The 21,829-nt window shown below is 35.2% G+C and overlaps 2 protein-coding genes across 2 annotated transcripts in view; both read left to right on the forward strand.

Moving 5' to 3' along the window:
• LOC142342624 (proteasome subunit beta type-7-like) overlaps positions 1-5,441 on the forward strand; it is a 67,313-nt gene extending 61,872 nt beyond the window's left edge. Inside the window, exons 5-7 of the mRNA XM_075394044.1 lie at positions 1,471-1,645; positions 4,344-4,495; positions 5,091-5,441. Of these exons, the coding sequence (XP_075250159.1) occupies positions 1,471-1,645; positions 4,344-4,495; positions 5,091-5,196 (433 nt within the window). The 3' untranslated portion in view covers positions 5,197-5,441. The remainder of the gene's footprint in view (positions 1-1,470; positions 1,646-4,343; positions 4,496-5,090) is intronic.
• Positions 1-21,829, forward strand: part of LOC142342623 (uncharacterized) — a 63,424-nt gene that overhangs the window by 5,017 nt on the left and 36,578 nt on the right. The window contains exons 2-7 of the mRNA XM_075394043.1: positions 6,811-7,035; positions 7,528-7,735; positions 12,732-12,954; positions 17,570-17,938; positions 18,312-18,390; positions 18,721-18,848. Of these exons, the coding sequence (XP_075250158.1) occupies positions 6,923-7,035; positions 7,528-7,735; positions 12,732-12,954; positions 17,570-17,938; positions 18,312-18,390; positions 18,721-18,848 (1,120 nt within the window). The 5' untranslated portion in view covers positions 6,811-6,922. The remainder of the gene's footprint in view (positions 1-6,810; positions 7,036-7,527; positions 7,736-12,731; positions 12,955-17,569; positions 17,939-18,311; positions 18,391-18,720; positions 18,849-21,829) is intronic.

The raw sequence follows: 21,829 nt of genomic DNA on the forward strand, positions 1-21,829 counted from the left end.
TCGGACTGGTGGCAATCAATTAAAAAAATGGTTTTTGCTGCTGACTTTTGCTGAAGTTTTGTCATATATGATATATTAATAAAAAAGTATTCCTACCAGAATAATTCATGGTATATTTAGAAGCTGAATGAAGAGTAGACCAGAAAGTCAATTATATCCGGTCATCTTTTTAAACTGAACGTCAAAATTAAGTCAGCACCCCCTATTAAAGTAAAAATCTATCTTGAATTCGAATTTCAATTTTTTTTGCACCATTGATTATCTTGGCTGGTCGCCTTGCCTGCTTATGAAATTCGGATAATACGTAACAGTACCTTACCAGATACTTATATGTAAATTTTATGAACTCTACCTAACTATCACATGAAGAAGAAAGTTTTCATGAATTTACATTTTATTCACATCTTTTCTCTCTAAATTTTAACGCAAATGCAAACTGAATTCTACTCGAGCCAACGTAAAAACATATCACATTTCGAGACAATTTTCTTTTAACGACACCTAGGTAGTATCTCAATTTCAAAAGTAGGCAAGGCAAGATAGCTAGCCAAGAGGTTCAATGATGTAATTTTTTTTCCGGAATTTGATCCGAAGGTGGAGTAACATTGGGTCAAAATTTGAATATTTACTTCGCAAAACTAGGGGGTGCTAATTTACTTCTAACGTTCAGTGTACATTGAAAAGTAAACGCACAAATGGAAGTTTTGCATGGTAAATTGTCTGTTTTTGAAGTAAATTTAAGTCAGATTTTTTTGGCGGTTTCTTCAGATTTTTTTTTCAACCAACCTACGATCATCAATTTTTAAATTCAGCAAAGCTCAAATGTTTGCTTACTTAGAAAATCCAGATAGAAGGTGGTCAGTTTTACCTGAGTAGCAAGTAGAAGTTAATTGAGTTCCACGTGAAATCTGTGTTACTTGTTCAACAGCATGTTAACTTCACAACGCAAATTCTTACTTAATTTCTTACTTAAAAGCATCAGTAAGCAGAAGAAATTTAACGTGGGACTCAGTTTACTGCTACTTACAGTCACATTCTATCTGGTTTTCCTAGGTAGACAAACGTTTCAGTTTAACTGAATAAAGATGTTTTAGTTCTGATGACTATGCGTCGATTGATATAAAATGCAAAAAAAAAAACGGGCGAAGTTATTTTGCCTCAAATTGACTTCACAGGCATTTTCCAATGCAAAAATATATTCTATGCGCTTACTTTTGTCTACGAGTGTAGATGTTTTAATTTTATGCATTGAAGTTTGCATCCAGATTCAGTGTCTGTCGTCAATTTTATAGGTACGTTGTTCTGATGAAAGAGAGTCGTTACCATTTCTCTACTCTTCCGTTTATGGTCGCTGCTATTTTGGTCGCTGTTTAAGGGGGAAAATATCATATCGCTAACAGGCTAATATTTTGCACTTCTAAATTTTAACTGTAGTTGAGAAAGAGTACTGTGTTGTTTGTTGTGTTTCAGTTACCAAGGGTACATCTCGGCAGCTCTTATTCTGGGAGGCGTTGATCACACTGGACCTCACTTGTTCGAGATTGCTCCAAATGGCGCCACTTCCCCTTTGCCATTTATAGCCATGGGGTCAGGGTCTCTGGCTGCTATATCCGTGCTGGAAGCGGGTTACAAAGTAGATATGGATGTAAGCATTCAGTTTTAAGGCCTCTATTGACTATAGATAACTATACTACTAAAAGCAAAGTAAGCGAAGTGAAAGTAAGCCGACTTAAAAGCAAGTCGATTGCTATGAAATACTAATATAATCGTTATCGATTAAAACATTGTTAACCGTTACAATCAAGACAACGCAAAGTATTTGCGATGTATGAAACGAATTTTGTTGCAATTATTTTAGTCCTGTGGTCTTTTTTATGCGATTTTTCGCTTGACCGATTTTTGGTCTGACCCTTGCGACTTTTCGTCCTTAAAAACGGGCTAAACAGGTAACGCCCGGAGTAAATTAAGGGCTCTTAGAGCATTTCAGCTTACTAGGCTTATACGGCTTTCTTAAAGGCTCATAGAATTTGCTTAGTCTTTAACAATTTGAACCCAAAAGCTCGCCTGTTGTTCGAGAGCAATTTGCCCGAAGTAAGACGGTTATGTTATGTTAATAGTAATGTTAATGAAATGTATTCTTATTCTCTCCCTTTTTTATAATTGAAGAGTTAGATTGTAGTTGCAAGAGGTTTCCATACATTTTGTCTTTGAATCACAATAAAGTGGTAAACGCTGAAGGGATTAAGTTAAAGTTCCCATAATTGATCTCCACTAAGCTGAGAAATAGCTGAAGCTCCTATTTTTGCTGGTAGTATTTAATTCAAATTGCTTTTTCTTACTCTTGGAACCTTCGTTGCTTACCCGTGGAACCTTCGTAAATTTTTCGCTCATTTTTCTACTGTTATAAATTGCTCTCTCATAGATAGTTATTCCAGATAGTAAATGTTCAATAATGATGCTTAAATAAATTTAAGTTACGTTCCAAAATGACGCTATTCAACGTTTGAAGACTTTGGCACTATTTTTCAGAATTGTGCTCGCGTTCCTGTTGCGGTTATTTCTTTTGTTGAATTTGAAACCCCTTTTTTTCTGACCCGCTTTTCCGTTTAATGAATAGCCGCCGTCTGCCTCTCAAACGGCTATTATTTAGGCACTCTCTTTTTTTAAACTCGCTTAACCTTTTGGTCACGTTTTTCGCTCTGCATAAGTCACGATTTTCACGTTACACTTCTGACTTACCTCACTCACTGTTTCAACTGAATGGATTTTAAATTCATTCACGCATTGAATTACGCATTGTAGTGAATACGATCATTGTCGATAGAGCAAAATCAAAAGAAACGGGATAAACTGATAAAGCCCGGTCATTGAGTCATAGTGCATTAGGTTATCAAAGTTCATTAGAGCGATTGCTAACTGATATTAGTGTTAAGCTTAATACCATTCAATTTAGAAGCTGAAGTAAGTATAGGTTTAGAATCTAACTGAAACTGCACATTGAATTAGAAGAATTTTTGAAACTTAGGAACAAATTTTATCAATTTCAATCTTTCCTTTTCTGTTTCAATCCCGATCTACGAGGCGCATCAACGGAGGCTATTTTCCGGCAATTTGCCGGCTTTGTTTTGGTTTTTTTAAAGGTTGTTTTTTGCCTGAAAATGAATTGTGTAACTGCTGGCTTGGTTGACTTTAACAACACTTATTTTAATTTTTTGTCCCAGTGTTATACCGTTTTTGTTAATTTTCCGTTTTTGAAAGTTCCCTTGAGCAGCTTTTGGTTCGGATGATCTCCGCAGCTTTTTCCATTTTTTTTTACAATTTTCTGATTTTTAATTGCTCTCGACCGAAGATTAAGGCAATATTTATAACCGTGTATGTGTCTTTTTTATGCAAAACTTTTGCTTGACCGTTTTTTGCTCTTTTGTTCTACAGCATTCTTCTCTCAAGTTAATTTTGTACGCTTGACTTCTGAATTTTGAGTGCTCTCAATTGTTTCCATTCCGAAAAAAGTTTGTTGTTAATATAAACGCAATTTTTGGCGTTGAATTTGCAAAGACGATATGGCTTAGTAGTTAAGATATCTGACGGTTATCCTAGAAGTTGCGGGTGGTACCCATGGAGTCGGGATTTGAAACTGTACAAATTTTTGAATAACACCCGAGAGCAAATCTTCAGATGTGGGTCGGTTTATGTTCTACCCTTTTTGTTACCTTTTCAATTCATGCTAACGTTAAAAAGATGTTTGTATTAACGGCTCGTTATGTGAATTGCTTGTAAATTGCCTACTTTTTTTTAGTTTTGTTTGAGTACTCTGACCACGTTCATTTTAGAAATATTGAGTTGCTATTAGGTAATGTGATATTAAGAGGGGATGATTACTGGAATAATGAGAGGGTAAACATCACCTTGTAGATTTGTCGAGTTCCCAGTTAAGGGCATCAAAATATTTGCATACTTAGACCGTGAAGTATCATTTTTAAAGCCTTTTGTTTTAACTGGAGAAAGAATACAAATACATTATTTTTCTTTCCTGCATTTTTTTGCTTTCACATTTGATACAAACCGCTTGTTTGCCAAAACTCGTCTAACAAGTTTTCTCATTTTTAATCGGATTACATTTAACCGATTTGAATTCAAAACGTCGCTGTTCATGGTTATGCACCTCATAAGCAGTCTGATGGAGTCGAAAAATCGTAAGAAATCGATTATCGCAGCAGAGCAGTGTCCAATAGTTTCTGCTTACTGGGTCTATTGTTGGAAATTTTGGTTTGCTTAACTGTCTGTCTTCTTTGATAGCCAGCGTATATAAGTGCAGCAACTTGTAAAAGCTGTTTGTTTTGAAGGAGGAGAGTGCAAAGCAGTTGGCCAAAGAGGCCATCAGTGCTGGTATCTTCAACGACCTGGGCAGTGGATCCAATGTAGATTTATGTGTGATTAAAAAGGGCTCCACCGAGTACCTGAGAACATTTGCCTCAGAGAACGTCAAGGGAGTCAGGTCTATAAACTTCTATTTTGAATTGAGTCAATAGATTGCAGAATTCTTGCAGCTTTTTGAAATACAAATTGTAAAGAGTGAATATTTAAGATACTAAATAATAATAGCGAAGAACCGCTATCTCTTACTGCTCTGTAAAAGGTGAAAAGTTAAAGAAAAATATGAAAGAATTAAAAAAAACTATCTATTTAAATGAACGCTAGAACGAACAATTTGGGAATTAATTATTTAAGTAAGACGCACTATTGTAATAATAGATTCGTTTTCGGTTAGTACTCAAGTACAAATTTCATCAGTAGATGTTGAAGAGCATCAAACCGAGTGGCCGCTGAAGGCTTATTGCCTTTTTAAAGCGCCGCTGATTATTTTTGAAAATTTGAAATTGAATAGGCTATTTTGGATCATCGCATAATATTGATTATTGCATGTGCCTTAGTTGATCATATCAATACAAAAAAAATTAGTTGCTATTTTTTTAAAATAAAGAATGGAATTTTCTTTTTTGTACATTTGGATCTATTTCCACTGAATTTCGCCACTTAATTTGAGCATCAGTATATTAGATTTCTTTTGTACAAATTTGGAAACTGTTTAGAACGGGCGACTATTCGTATGCTCCTGGAACGACGGCTGTGAAGACACGTGAAGTTATGAAGATAGAACTCGATCTAGTGAAGGAGGAAGTCATGGAAACAGATTGATTTGACTTCTGTTTAGTAAAAACTCACAAGCGTTGCTGGTCCCTGGGTTGAATCAATTCCTCTGCAATGACAACGAAGCAGTAGCAGAATCATGTGATTGAATTTGTGATGGTATTAATTGTCCGAATTGTGATGGATTGAAGTTGCGGATGTTGCAGGATCTTATGACTGAATTTTTGTCGATAATTTTTAGTTTGTCAGTTATATACATGTTGATCTCAAAATAATAAAATTTAAGTCTGTAATGCTTTTTTGTGTGTATTTTCAGCAGAGATATTTTTGTTTCTGTCCTTGAATGCCTACGAGGATTTATTGGTTTTCTTACTAGGGTAAAATTTCATACTAAATCATACAGCAATGTGATGTGATGTCAAGCGCAATAGATGCTTTATTGTGCTAGAAACAGGACATCATATAAAGGGAAGACAGTTATGACATTACAATGAAGACTAGGCAATAACATGCGAATATTAGGAAAATGTGATATCTCGTTAGCGATAATCATACATAGCGCTTATATTTCATTTAATTATTCTCAGGAAAATTATAAGATTTTATTATTGTATTTTATTACAAATCATGTATCACCATGGGTTATTGCCAATAGCCATCAGGTTAACGGGTATCCATCAGGTTTTTTTTTTCGATGTGGACCATTTCCTGATTATTTTCGGGGTGGATGTTGACCTTAAAGTACATTGAGATTGGAAAATTTTTTGAGGCAAAAAATGGAAGAGCTCTCGAATTAAGACGACACAATTATTTAAAAAGAGAAATTTTAAGATGTTGTTTTAAACTAATTTACTCGACATTTTGATTTTTGTAGATTTAAGAAACCTCTCATTTTTTTCATCATTTCGTGATATTTCTAGGCTTGTAGCGTTATCAAGAGTTGATGAATTTTCGTTTTGTCCGTTGGTGTGTAACGAAGGCATACGTGCATTTAGTTTATAAATAGTGTTTAAGTTAAATGTTTTGTTCTCATAAGCATGTATGAACAAACTAATGTGCGTTTTTACATCAATGAGTATTTGTGCAGCCTAATAAGAGGCGGTACTATGATTCAAGCAATTACAATTCAAATATACCTTTAGAAAGGTGCAAAAGTTATAATGTACCGTCATCATACACCGGCAGAAGGAAGCAGTACTCCATTTTAAAATTTCGATCTCATTCAATTGTAGCTTTTAACGCTGTTTTAATGTAGCTATTGTTCCTTAGACTACTTCCAGTTCCGTTACCATGAACTATTGTACAACGCGAGTTGTCTTTTCTGTAACACTTGCAAAAGCTCGTCGTTAATAGTCTTAAAGATTTCAATTCTCATATCGTAAATTTACCGTCAACTGTAAATCTTGTAAATCATATTGTTAGAAATAAGTCAAAGTTTGTTGTAACGTGAACAAACAAGAAATGGTCTATTGAATAGTTTGCTTAAATACTCAGTGTCTGATGCTGTGTGTCTTATTCGTTCATTATGACCTGTAAGATCTCTAGATGCTCTGTATATTTTAACGGCATCGTTGATTACTCAAAACAATATTTGCTGTTTTCTTGACTAATCTTTGATATCCACAGAAAGAAAAATTTATTGATCCTTCGTTTCATAATTTCAGGTTATCATGGATTTTAAATGAAATACTTGTGATATAATTTACTGATATTTTTCGTGCCCTTTCCTTCTGGGCAAGCTGAAAGAAGTAATCGATTAGCGATTGAGTGAACCATGAGTGAAGGTGGAGGCGGAATGATTGGGTGGATGGCGGTGGAGTTGTTGGATGTCTCGAAGTGGATTACGTGTGCTGTGTCTTTACTCCTCATCATTTACGGCAGTTACAGGTACTATTTGATAACAATACAATAATCGCTATACAATTATAAACAGTTTCTGATGCTTTCTTTAATGTGGTTCAAGTGTTTTAAAACCTTTTCGTTTTAGATTGGGATTGATTTTTACAGCTTAATGGTATTAGCCTGTACAACTGATATTAGAGTTGGGCAGCAAATCGAAAGTCGAAGAATGAAAATTTCAGATTTGAAATAGCCAACACTGATCAAGTCGGATATTCTTTGGCCGATGTTGCCTGCAGTAGTCAATCGTATGAAAGTTTTTGCACAATTACAGCAGTCCCCAAAATAGTTGATCTATTAAACACTGGATTTTGATAAAGATAAACTGGACAAAGTTGCATTTCTGATTCAGTATCTCGAATAGATCTGAAACTGATAGTCACAGTAATGTCAATTGTGATTTAGAGAACTTGTGAAAACAGGTTTTGACCAAAAAAAGATATGTGTAAAAATGGGATATTATTTGCTTGTTTTTCGCAGATCAATGAAATTGGACTCGGTGAATTTGCCCGACACGAAAGATAGCAAAAAGCGAAACGTGCGCAACACCGGAGAAAATGGTAGATCACTTATAGTGACGTCATTGCATAGACACAAGTCGTCTTTCAACCAAAACAAATTCAAAAGTCCAACTTCACCAGCTTGCGACTGCTTCGAAACAAGTTGCCACCAACAAAGTCATCAGAAGGTTAGCGCGTCTAGGTCAGATGATGAAATCATGATTAATAGCCGCCCTCATCTTCTCAGCCGGCTATTATAGCGCTCCTATTTTTTTTTACAATTCAAAGAATTTGAATTGTATTGGGGCGCTGTCTTTTTTTTAAGAACTGTTCACACATTTTCATGATTTTTGAAGTCAAATTCTAAATGATTTTCCCAATCCATTCATAGTCCGTTCTAGGTCTAGTTTTCTGTTTAGTCAATGAAAATTCTTTGAATTGTACGTCAGGACTTGTCCTGCTATGTTTTTTTAATCAATTTTATTGGAGTGATTTTTGAAGCGGGAAATGAAACGCGTGAAAAAATTGGGAGTGATTTTGGTGCTGAACAAAAGTGAAGAGCGGAGCGAAAAGAGAGTGGTTTTTGTTCATACCGTTGTTTTTGAGAGAGCGAGAAATTGATGTGTGCAAAAATTTTCTCTAAGCGAGCGAAATTTTTTTGTTCACGTGCGGCATTTTATAGCAGTTTTTTATTTGTTTTCGTTAAGAGGTTTGGTTATGATTTTGTTTTAATTTTAGGCTGGTTTCGGTAGTGGTTTGAAGGTTTCTGGAAATTCATATGACTTTTATGATAATTCGGTGGTTTTTAATATATTTCGCTGATTTTCGGGATAATTTTTGCGTTTTCTTGACAATTATTTTGTTTCACTGGCTCAAATGGGTATTGAAGAAACTCCTTCCACTTGAGCAATATTAATATAACACTTAGTTACAATTGTGGGGAAGAATTTTTTTTTGTTGAGAAATATGACAAAAAAATGGCGAAAATTCGAACTATTTTTCTTAATTTTTTGCTGTTTTTCGTTTTTTTTCTGTTTTTAGCCTATTATGACTTGCCTATTGTTTTGCGAGCATCTGGATACCCTATTGGCTGAAGGGAATTTTTCTTTGGATTTATATATTATTTGAAATATTAAAAAAAAATTAGTAACTTTTTCCAGTTTTTCAGTGAAAGTTGTTTAGAGCTTTTTTTTCATAATTTAGCCTAAAGTATTCTTTCAAAATTTACATAAGCAGTTTTTGTAAGTACTGGTTGGTTTGATGAAGTTATTTTGGCAGAGATAGTTTTTTTGGGATCTCAATTTATAACAAAATTTGATCAGATTTTTTATGTTTTAACAGATTTGATTTTATTATTTTTACTATTTTGTTTCATGACTTTGTTTCAAGATAATCATAAATTAGTGAGGGCACGTTTTGTTTGATGAGTAGTTGGATGGCGTTTAAATGGATTTTCACTTCGAGTCGTTTCCGGAATCTTCCGGCTAAGATCTGTTCACACATTTTCATGATTTTTGAAGTCAAATTGGAGTAGTGATTTTGGTCACGCCGAAACAGGAAGTGGAGAGAAAAAGCGAGTGGTTTTGCAGTATAAAATTTTTTCAACCAATTTCAAAGTAGATTGAGAAATCGGTGTTTGAACAAAAGTTCGCTTTCTCGCTAGTGGTTTTTTTGTTCACATGCGGCAAATTGACTTTGATTTTTACTGTTTTTTCGATTTTTTTGATCGGATTTTTTTCTAAATGGTTCTTGCAGTCCATTCTTAGTCCGTTTTAGGTCTAGTTTTCTGTTTAGTCTATGAAAATTCTTTGAATTGTACGTCAGGATTTGTCCTGCTATGTTTTTTTACTTCGTCGAACTTTTCGCTTTACCATTTTGCCGCTTTTTCAACATTTTGCGTGAAATCTTTTTGACTTCTCTAGGCTAGTTTCTCTCTTCTCTCATTTTGCTAAAAGTGAACTTGATAATCAGTTGCTCAGCAAAGCAATTCACAATGAACAGAGTCAGGATTTTTTATGTTTTAACAGATTTGATTTTATTATTTTTACTATTTTGTTTCATGACTTTGTTTCAAGATAATCATAAATTAGTGAGGGCACGTTTTGTTTGATGAGTAGTTGGATGGCGTTTAAATGGATTTTCACTTCGAGTCGTTTCCGGAATCTTCCGGCTAAGATCTGTTCACACATTTTCATGATTTTTGAAGTCAAATTGGAGTAGTGATTTTGGTCACGCCGAAACAGGAAGTGGAGAGAAAAAGCGAGTGGTTTTGCAGTATAAAATTTTTTCAACCAATTTCAAAGTAGATTGAGAAATCGGTGTTTGAACAAAAGTTCGCTTTCTCGCTAGTGGTTTTTTTGTTCACATGCGGCAAATTGACTTTGATTTTTACTGTTTTTTCGATTTTTTTGATCGGATTTTTTTCTAAATGGTTCTTGCAGTCCATTCTTAGTCCGTTTTAGGTCTAGTTTTCTGTTTAGTCTATGAAAATTCTTTGAATTGTACGTCAGGATTTGTCCTGCTATGTTTTTTTACTTCGTCGAACTTTTCGCTTTACCATTTTGCCGCTTTTTCAACATTTTGCGTGAAATCTTTTTGACTTCTCTAGGCTAGTTTCTCTCTTCTCTCATTTTGCTAAAAGTGAACTTGATAATCAGTTGCTCAGCAAAGCAATTCACAATGAACAGAGTCAGAATAAAAAATTGAAGTCAGAAATAGAAACGAGATAAACCCATAAAGCCCAATTTTAGATGCCCGCTATTTGAACGTCGTTCCTATAAGTCTTAGTTACCATCTCATACGCTTATTGGTATTGATAGTAACCATTGTAGCCTCTCTCTAGGAAACAGAAGTATGTTCAACTACGAAATGCCATCAAAATAAAGCGGACTTAAAAAATGTTTTTGTACAAAAATCTTTTTTTTTTTCTATATCTTCTAATCTTTCAATCCCAATCATGCTTATTGGAATCAACGGTGGCTTTTTTCCGGCAATCTGCCGGGTATGTTTAATAATATATTATTAATAGCCACGAAAATATACGGATGCTAATTTTCTTTTGAAATGCGCTCGAACGAAGTTTGAATCAATGGTTGTAGTCGTGTTGGTCCTTTTTATCTATGCTAGCTTTTTGATTTTTGTTTTGCCAATAGTTGTTTCTGAGTTGCAACGTGCAAGAAATTTTTCACAGATTTTTGCTGTTGTTTTAAAATTTGTTGCCTAATTAAGTAGATTTGTTCTTTAGTGAGTAGTTGGCTGAGGCTTTAGTAGATGCCTACTTTGAATTGTTTCTGGATTCTTACGGCTGTCTTTTGAAGATCTGTTTACAAATTGGAATAAAGATTAATCGTTACGCTGCAACGAAAAGTGGCGCGAAAAAGCCAGTGGTACTGTGGCGTAAAATTTGTTCTCTAGTTTTAGAAATGTGTGAGAAAACAATTTTTGAACAAAAATTCGCTTTTTTGTTTTTGGTTTTGTTTGTTCATATGCGGAAATGTGACTTGTTTTCATTCTTTTTCAATTTGAGGATCGTTTTTTACAGCATTTGTCAGCCTCTCAGCGGCTACTATTTAGGCGCTCTCCTCTTGTTTAATAGCCGCAAAACGGTAGCTGAGGCTATTCGCGGCCTTCTCATTTATTTTGTCGTCAGGATTTTTGTTAAAGCCATATGACGTCACGGCTACTTCAAATCTGCTTGTTTATTCGTTCATTCAATTTCAACTTAATGCGTGCTTGACATCTTTTTTCGCTCTTATTGAAGCGAGTTTTTTGTTCATTCTTGTTCAATCACTTCAAATCTGTTTTTTGTTCATTCTTTCATGCAATTTCAACTGAATTGTGTGCGTGACGTCATTTTTCACTCCTATTGGAGCGATTTTTTTTTGTTCATTTGCGTGAAAAAGATTTCTTGGTCACGCGTGACTTACCTTGCTCTCAAAACTGACTTCCTCACTCGTGAAATTGACTCTTCGTTACCTTAATTCAAAGAATTAAGGTCAAGTGAAGGTATATCACTCTAATTAAAGGTTATTTAAGAGCAGCTAAAATAAGCAGCAATAAGTTATACAGATTTTACGAATCAAAATTTAACATCTCCGCATTTATTGAAAAATTTTGGTGTGTTTCTTTTACTATTTTTTTGAGACTGCAGTTCTACAAAGCTATTGCGGCTATTTTCTGGCAATCTGCCAGTTATGTTTTTAGCTCGCGTTACCTTCTGATCACGTTTTTGTTTTACGTAAGTCAAGATTTGCACGTTTGACTCTTGACTTAATTCACTCAGTTGTTAAACGGTTGTTTAATTTTCTCACTCGTTGAGAAACCTAATGTGAATACCACCAATGTCAAAAGAGCAACATCAAAAGAAACGGAATAAGCCCCTAGAGCCAGGTCTTTAAGTCATAGTCCTTAAGTTATCAAAGTTCATTGGAGCCATTGCTAGCTGACATTAGTTTTAAGCTTAATAGCTTTCAATATAGAAGCTGAATTAAGTATAATTTGGAATCTAACTGAAACTGCACACCGAACTACAACACCTGAAGCTTAGGAAAAAAATATCAATTTCTATCTCGTCTTCTGTTTCAATCCCGTTGTACGTGAATTCCCATGGCAGCTTTTTCCGGCAGTTTATCGACTATGTTTGTCAAGGCTTTTTGACTCTGGAAGAAAAAACAGAAAAAAATTCGGTCAGTTTCTGTTCTTTTTCTGTATCAATCCCGGTGTGCATAAAGCACGTCAAAGCCTATTTTCCGGCAATCTGCGCGCTATGTTTTTTTTGTTTAGTCAGTAAAAATTCTTCGAATTGTAAATCAGGTCTTGTCCTGCTATGTTTTTTATTTCAACGTCACAATCTTTCGAAATCTGCTTTTTCATTCATTCGCCCTTGCAAATTCTACTGAATTGCGTGCGCGACTTCATTGTTCACTATGAGTGGAGCGAGTACTATGTTATTCAAATTTTTGATTTTCGTCTGGCCCGTTTGACTTTTCGAGTAAGTTTTTCACGCTTTACTTGGTATCTGCGTGATATAAATCGCTCTCATTCAAAAGCTGCTGAGGTGAAAACGTTGAAGCTCAGTAGAGGTCTAGCATACTCTATTTTGATCATTTTAAGCCCCTCACCCACTCCAACCCCCGTTTGAGAGCGACTTGTCCGCATCAGTCCATTATGTTCAAAATATTTCAGGCTAAACGTTCGGCCTTGGAAAACAGCTTGGGTCAAAATGGTGCGACATTATGTAAGTCATCGGTTGGTATAAATGAGAGGCTAGTGGGAACTAACAATAACCAATCAGACTCCTGCGAGGCATCTGGCATAAAGGTGTTTGAAAACAGCTGTCTGACCAATTGTCGACTCGACAATGCATCAATTTCAACCTCCTCTAGACATATGACTAATTCTACCTCAGGTATGTTTATTTTGACATCAGTTTCATGGTTTTGTTATTGGAACATACTTTGTTCGTTACCTATGTAGGCAGGAAATAGTTATCAATATATTTAGAATTTGTTTTCTGTGCAAAGTGACCTATTATTCCGTCAACAAAGCGTGTGTTGGTGTTCATGCACTACATGAGATTTTAAGAAACTTAAGATAGCCTAAGAGATGTGACTAAAAAACGGCTACTGAAAAAGCTAGTATGATTCTCTTGGTGGTACAGAATGTTCCCACATTGTATTTGAGACCATACGATGCGTTATATCTGCATTGGGCTGGCTATTGTAGATATGTTCTAATTTACAAATGTTTGGGCACCAACAGGCTGTTGGAATCACATCAAACAATTTCAAAAATGACGCAATATGAGAACGATATGAAATATAAGAACGCTTTCATTATTGATAAGTTTCATGTTTTAGTCTTATTGTTCCGACAGTTTTTCAAAATGGGGGAATATATGCGAGGCCGGCTTTGTTTTGAGGAAAAATAAGGAACATCATTTATAGCCCCTAGAGGCTTGTTTGGATTTTTATGAAAATCTACAAATTTTAGAGCAGGTTGAAAAATGGGAGCTGTTTAAAAAATGAAAAAGAATTATTTGGGATGGCGGGTAAGGTTGAGGCGTAACTTATATCGCTATTTTTTAAGATTGCACAAATTTTGTTGAAAACAAAACAAAATTTCAATAAAATTAAGTATTCAAAGGAGAAAAACTGAAAAAGAATGCCTGTTTTTAAAATTTTTTGCAGTCTCTTTCTTTTCGTAGTACCCATTTTAGGAGTTCCGATTTAAACAAAATCGAAAAACTATGCAATATGGGAATTGACTAAAAACGAAAAGGAAAACATTTATATTCCCTTTTTCGTTGAAATCTTAAACAAACACTTTACTACCTTCTAATTACCTTCTAATGAAATGCTATCTTCAAGTGCCAGAAATTGTATTCAAACAGAAATGAAAGAACCAGTTAAAGATGAAATATCTCGTACCAGTGAAATTCACTGCGCACCTACGCTAAATCTCAAACCCACCTCCTTTACCTCATTTGTACAACAGAAAACATAATTTTTTAAGCGCGAGAGAATGTTTTAAAATTCTGTATTCAGTTAATATTGCGTGATGCTTCAGGTCAATTTTAATTTAAGCTTGGCCTCAGGTCGACCAGGAAATGTGAAATCACGCTAAGATATCACCAGTATACTTTCGTTTTAATTGAAAAACACACCAGTCTGCAGAAAATTTTAGAAGTGGAAAATAGTTTTCTTGGAAGTGTCTGCGCAAATTTACTGTAAATTTTAACTCCTAACTCTTCTTAAATGTTTATTCGACAATATAATAGATTTTGTTCTTAAAAGGACACTCTTCTTGAAAGAAACCTAAAAACAGGAAATGCAACCAATTGAAGAAAGTACGAAAGTTTTTTCAACAACCCTGACTTCCGACCTTTAATTGTTTTTGATGCTTGCGCTGTTGAAATAGTATATTTTTGGATAGCAGTTCGATTGAATGGAAATTCTGTTTGAGTCCTTTATATGTTTTTACTTGGAACTAATTAATGAAAATGTTAGGGGGTCTATTCAGGTGCAACTACTGTGAAAATAGACCAGTATTGGATTCAAACAGCATCTCTTACTTGCAAGCCTAGTGTGCTACCCAATTACACCAACGGGTCTTAAGCTCTCAAACTTGGGCGTCTCTTATAACCCGTTCTCATGTTCTTTCTTGTTCCTCAAGGCTTCATTTCTCTAACCAAGTATGCGTTGAACAAGTAGAGCTTCTTGTCAAGCTATGTCAAGATTATCTTATGCGCAATTTACATTAGGTTTTTCTCTCTCTCTCTCAACCTTCTAACAGAACATTTACATTTTTATGGAGGTGGAAAACATTTTTCTTAAATGATTTTAATTAGCTGAATTGATAACATATGTTTCCAGAGGATAACAGGAAAAAAACGGTCAAACGAAGAAAAATGTCATCTTTGTCAACACAGGAACCGTATAAACTGCTCCTGACTGAAAAAATTTCGCCAATTGCCTCAAAATTGAGTGAATCATAGAATTATTGAAGCCGCTTTTTGCGAGATAATTAATATACTAGAACCGTACGTATTTCAATAAAAAATGTTACAAACTGTATTTTCGTACGTTTTCTTCAGTTTTTTGTTTGATTTAAATTGAAATAGTACAAATTAAGAAATTGTCAGAATATAACGCAAATAAATTGAAGATATCTTGAAACAAAGTTTTTACCATAAAGAAAAAATTTTACAATCAAAGATTTTTAAGTAAAGTTTTTAACTGTATCTTGAGTCCAGCTGGTCGGTAAAGAAAAACAGACTATTTTGGTTGGTAAAGGAAAACAGACCTGACAAAACCAGACTATTTTATTGCTTCTGCTAGGGTGCATTTTTTTGCAAATTATTGTCTGTTTGTTTAAGATAATTTTTCTTTGCGACTGATTGCTATTGTTGAAATTCAACTTTCAGAGAGGCTTTTCTATTGCAAAATAATTAGCAATGCAGGTGGTTTAATATCTGCTAAAATGATGTCAAAGTGAGGGTTGTGATTGTTTCAGTTTTCATATTAAAAAGTTGTAATCAAGATTGCGCCTGAAAAAATGTTTGTTTGTGCGTAGCAGAACTGATAGTTACAAGATCTTTCCTCTGAGAAGAATTTCTGAAAAAATTTTAGACGTATGTTTAGACGTAGTCTCACAGGAGCCGTCTTGTTTAACTTTTGTTACAGCCTGAAGACTTGAGTTACTATACTGACTTCATTTTCATACAGTGTTACAAAAATCTCTGTCCTAGTCTTTTTACTTCAGTTCAACCGGTCCTTCTTTGGCAATCCGCAAGAAAAAATTTAAAACGAGAACAATTTTTCTCAACTGCCTATCTTGAAATCTGAAGAAATCTTGAAGAAAATTAAGTGAAAAAGTAAATTGCTTTTGAAACCTATATCGTTTTGATGCGTAATTTTGATAGCCAACAAAAGTTGAAAAAGGAAAACCCGCCTGCGAGGTGATCTATCTTCAATTTCTACCTGAACAACAACTTAATTGATATAAAGTTTTCAGATATTGTGCCATTAATGCACGTTGAGACAATGATTCCGTTCTTATTTGTCTATGAATTTTTTTCTTGCGGAAAAAATCGTAGCCAAACGACAACTGTTTGCACTAGAAGTAAAATAAAAAAGGTATCTGTTCGGATAAACTGCCACAAGGGGATTGTATAGCTAGTTTTTAACTGATTGTTTGCTTTAAGTTTTGTTATTTTAGGGTAATTAAAAATACTATTGACGTCTGCTATTAAAAAATACAAATTTTACAGGTTATATTTAAGCAGCGAGCCATTTTTTTGGCAATATAGCATTAAAAGGAGACCTCAAACACGCTCTAAAAGTCTTGTTTGTAATGGTTTTTAGCAAAATGGAATTAATTTAGCATGTAGAAAAAGTCAAAGCCAAACCTTTTTTAGTGGATAGGCCCTAAGCAGTAAGAATGCCAAAATTGTGTTCTCAATAGCCGAAAATTTGAATTCTTGAAGTGTATGAATTTGTCTTTCTCGAGTGCCATGTTAAGATACCACTGCTTAAAGCTTACTCAGTTTAAGCTAACTGAATGTTAAGGTAAAACTTTTTAGGTGCAAAAATTCCGTTTTAAATAGCTATGTGATTGACAGAAACATGGTCTTTCGTAGCTTGTTGGATAGGATTTTGACTGTTTTCTGAGTTTCAGGGCTCAACAAATTTCCAATGTGAACAAGTGAGTAGCAAAGAACTGTTGGATAATAATCAGGGTTCGATGGCGAAGCTCCGATCATTCCTGTTTATCCATTTCTAACCTTTTCTTTCCTCGGGATTTTGGTTCACTCGGCTGTCTATTGATTGCTCTCAAACGAAGTTTACAGCAGTTCTTTGGGCCCTGATGCGAGTTTGCGGTAGTTCGGTATTTCATATGACGTTTTTGACTTTTTGTCAAAAATTCGATTCGGCATTAAGTATGTGTTCAGTGAGTGCTCTTTAAGACCGTAGAGATCTACTAGCCTCTAAGTATACGTTTCACCAAAATTCTCGAATTTTAATTTCATAATTGGAAGGTCAATTTAAGGAAGTTTGGACCCCCCCCCCCCTCTATGAATCCCCCTCCCCCGGTTTTCTCCCCGCATCCACGCAGTGAGGCTAACCTCCTCATTAATCTTAAGCGAGCTACTACCAAGCCAGGACCTTCACTGGCCAGTCATTTGAGAGCAATTTGTCCGACGTTCGTCGGTTATGGTTATACAACAGCTGTGGTTAAGTTTGCTTCTTTTTCAGAAATGATTTTAATATACAATGAAACCACTACGATCAAATATTACTCAACTACTAAACGTTGTCTAAATTTACTGTGAAAGTTATACTCTAAAAATAATCGAACGAAACGATGGATTTTATCAAACTGATTTTGCATCTCTTCATGCAAAGTTGTTTGCAAATTAATTGGCGTCTGTCCTAAACTTCTGTCTATTCTCTGAGGGCTTTTCTCTTTTTGTTCTAATCTGTTTTTGCTCAAAAATTTATCGCTTTTGATTTCTGTTTAAGGGCGCGCAGCAGCAGCAAACTGCTGTGGTGAAATGTGTAACAACTCAAGCAGCTCTACCAGCTGCAACAGAACTAATCAATTCTCTGAAAGCCATACTAATAGCTACTGTCTTAACAATGTGTCCTCCAAATTAAGCTTGGAGACTCTCTCAGAGTGCAACGACAGAATTAGCATCAGTAACCGTCATCATCTGCAGCCGTCGCCAGCGCAACAACAGCCGACCAGCTACCTTGTGGGTGGAGCGGGCGGCGTGCAAGTAATCGATTCCGGCCAAGCTCTTTTGCTCCCTGTCGGGGCATCGATCTCCCTCCTGTTCATGTTCTTTTTCTTCCACTCGTTCCAGATCTTGTTTGCACTAGCCATAGCAAGTGAGTGCTGTAATTGAGTTCCAAAGTACTAGGAAAGGCTTATAAAACTAAAAGCGTGGGCTTTAAATGAGTTTAAAGCATCTGTTTCGGTCATGTGAATTTTAGAGGGATTGAAATATTAAATTTCCTACTGATCGAATTAGATGAAGTTTGAGCTATGTATTATTGGCTGATGAAAGAAGCAAACGCATTTTTCAAATCAACATAAGTTAGTTTAGAATCAATGCAGATAAATCAAATGTGAGCTGAATAAAATTGTAAGTGGATAAAACCGTCAATAAAGTGACGAATCTTGACGCGCTCTACTTGACCCAAGAGAGAGTCGCGTTGAGTATCGGTTAACAACTGTGTAATATTGTAATGTTGTTTGTAGGCGTGGCAACGGTGGCCTTTGCCTTTCTCATCCACCCTTTCTGTCATCTCGCTCTCCGTCCATTTGTCACCCTCAACAGGTCAGTATAATTTCACTTTTACTCTCGTTCTTTCAGTCTTTCAAACTGTCGATCATCGTCTCTCATTCAACAAAATTTTCACTCTGCGTGACACGCACCGATATCTCAATCATCGAACAAGAAATAAACAATTTGATAATAGCTAAGAGAAAAACAGGACGGCATAAAGTTCCGAACCCCCAAATAAATTTGGAGGGTTCGAACAACTACAGGAAGGGGAATCAAAAAGTAAAACATTATTCAGGGAAAAATAAGCAACTCCGTCTCTGTAACTAGTCTACTGTATGTGTGTGATACAATGAGATAAGTACATGAATTATTTTGTTCCAGGGTGTCTTTTGGGTGGGTGTTGGGTCGCCACTTGCCCTCTGAAGCACTCTCTTTTGTCCTCTCCCTCTGCCTTGTACTCGCCTGGCTACTCACTGGACACTGGCTTCTTATGGATCTACTCTCTATGGGCAAGTTAATTTTCATTATGTATACATTTTGGGTGTCTTTGATAATAATCACATAACAGTATTACAATATTCAGGAGCCTTGTTAATCAGCGTAGTCAATGTGGCCTAAAAAGAGGCCAATAACTTGAAATTTTGAAAGCTACAATGTCAAAGGTGGGTGGGAATTGATACCGATGCTACACAGTGTAAGCGAGGGTACTGATCATTGGGCTGCATAAAATTGAAAATGAGATAATGGCAGTGCCATATTTTTGAACAGATATTTTTTTAGTGGTCTTCTTTTTATAGCTGCTAGTTGTTAGCTCAACAAAATTGTATTGTGGTTGTTTTTATAGCTGCGAAGCTGTAAGCTGAGCGAAGCTATATTGCGGTGCTCTTGGTTTTTTTTGTTTCGTCGTCTGACGCTCTTTTTTCGTTTTACCTTTGTTCACACAACAAAGCTGAAAAAGTTAAATTTTTTGAATGACTTCTTCCTCTCAATAACGGCATTTGCGCGCGTGACGTCATTTCTCACTCGCTTTAGCAAAAGTTTTTAGGTTATTTGCGTGATTAGATTTTGATCATACATGACTTACCTCACTCAATAAAATGACTTTTGCACTTTAAAACTTAAGATTAGTTTGAATTTGTTTAAGGTCAAAGGAACTCATTTGTGTAGTAAAGGTCCCTAATAAGAGGCTTCTGCGGAATGAATTTTAACAAGCTTTATTAATTTATCGCTGAATGTTTTTTACCTAGTTTTTTGAGCGGCGTCGATTTTTTTTCCAATTTAGATCTGTATCTGTTTCTATCTATTATATGTCACGCAGCTATTCCGGCAATCAGCCGGCTATGTTAATTTTTATGAGAGGAGCATTGGTTGTTTGTGTTTAATTGCTCTCAAACGAAGTTTGTAGCAATTATATTAGTCCTGTCGGTCTTTTTTATGCGATTTATCGCTTGACTGATTTTTCGTCTGATGCTTTTGACGTTTAGTCCTCAAAAACGGGATAAACAGGTACCGCCCAGCGGTGATTAAGTGCTCTTAGAGCCTTTCAGCTCAAGCTGTTTTGGAGACTTATACTTATGGTGTGAAGGGCGGAAGAGAAGTTGAAGACACCCCCAACTGTTGAATCCCCGCCACTATTGCCCCCCCAACCCTCATCACGCTGTTGTCCCCCCCCCCCCCCACCACCACCCCAACGGTGCTACGTTCGAGCAACCGAGCACTAAAAACACGCAATTTTATACTAATTTTAAAAATTCTTTTCAAGCTTATAAAAAAAATTTTTGCCGTTTTTTGAGTTCTTTTAGTCCTAGGTGTCAACGAACCTCCTCTAGGGATTTATAATAGGTTACTGCATAGTTTCTAATGGTAGTGGAATGGTTTCAACATTTTAACATCACGAATTTTTGGTTTTTTTTTTGACAAAATGTGCAAAGTTTTTCTGTTTTAGCACATTTAGTTTTCATTATTCAAGTTCTTACAGAACCAGGCGGCCAGAAAAGCTCCTTAAAGGTTTAATAATAAGTCACTGAAAAAATTTTTTGGTAATGAAATAGTTGTAAAATCTTTATTGTCACAAGTTTTAGGAATTTTTCGATAAAATTTTCTTTTTTTTTTCAATTTTTTTGATGATTTTGTTGGTTTTTAGGTTTTTCTCGACTCAAGAGCCAAGGAACCTTCTCTAATTTTTGACAATAGGTTACTGTATAGTTTCTAAATGTAATGGAATGTTCTCCAAGATTTCAACACCACGAATTTTAGCCTTTTTTTTACAAAACTCGCATTTTTTTTTTCACATTTATTGTCATTACTCAGGTTTTTCAGCATAACAGAAAATCTCCCGTAGGGTTTGATAGTAAGTTATTGGAAAACGTGTTTTGGCCATGGATTAGTTTTCATCTTTTATCATAAATTTTTGCAGTTTTTTATGAAACTTCAATTTAAATTTTTTTTTGAGATTTTTGGTCATTTTTTTTAGGTTTCTCCAGTCTCAAGAGACACTTAATGTCCTCTAGGATTGGATTATAGGTTACTGCATAGCTTATAGATGTAGTGGATTTTTTTCAAGATTTTAATATCCGCAATTTTAAAAAATATTTGCAATTTTAAATGTTTGAAAATTTTTCGAATTTTTTGTCACCCGGGTCCTCCAAGGTTTGGTGATTAGCTGTTGCATAGCTTTTAGAGGTAATGAAATGGTTATCAATATTTTAATGACTCCAACATCAGCGATTTTTTTATAAAATTTAATTTTAAAATTTTCGGAAAATTTTTGTGTTCTAAGTTTATGGATTTTTTGAGCCAGCTGGACTATTTAAAGATAGAAATAGGGATACTGAGACAATGAAATGGTCTCTTGAGACAATGAAATGGTTTCGAAGATGTTTTTATCTGAATTTTAGCAAATTTTTGTTAAAATTTGCGATTGTTTTCAAATTTTTTTAGTGTTTTTGTCCTTTTCTCTGAGATTAACCATCATTACTGGCCAACGAAGTTTTTCAAGTCTTGGAAATGGGTTACTTGACATAACTCCAGAGACAGAAAGTAGTTTTGAACAACCTCTCTGCGAAATCTGGAAGCTTTTTAAAATTTGCAATATTTTGCAAATTTTCAAAAAATCAGTTTATTTGATTTATTTAGGATAGAAAACTAAAAGTTGAAGAGTCGAATCAAGCTAAAGCTAGCCTCACTAAACCGTGGCTAGCTACTGACGAATCCAACCGCTCGCCGGTCGTTTGAGAGCATTTCGTCCGACGTTAGTCAGTTATGTTTTTAACTGGTAGTACTATTTATTCAGGTGGCGTTTTAACCATAAACAATAAAAAATTGACCTGGTGAACATTTTTTCTGCTCAGGCATCGCTTCGATTATGACCTTTTTAATAGCCGCCCTCAGCCTCTCAAGGGTTATTTTTTAGGAGCTCTCCTTTTTACAATTGTATTGGAATGCTGTCTTTTGTACAATACCAAGAATTTTATTTGTATTGGGGCGCTGT

This window comes from Convolutriloba macropyga, chromosome 7 (genome assembly GCF_964194025.1).
Source record: "Convolutriloba macropyga chromosome 7, txConMacr16.3, whole genome shotgun sequence".
Classification (NCBI taxonomy): domain Eukaryota; kingdom Metazoa; phylum Xenacoelomorpha; order Acoela; family Convolutidae; genus Convolutriloba; species Convolutriloba macropyga.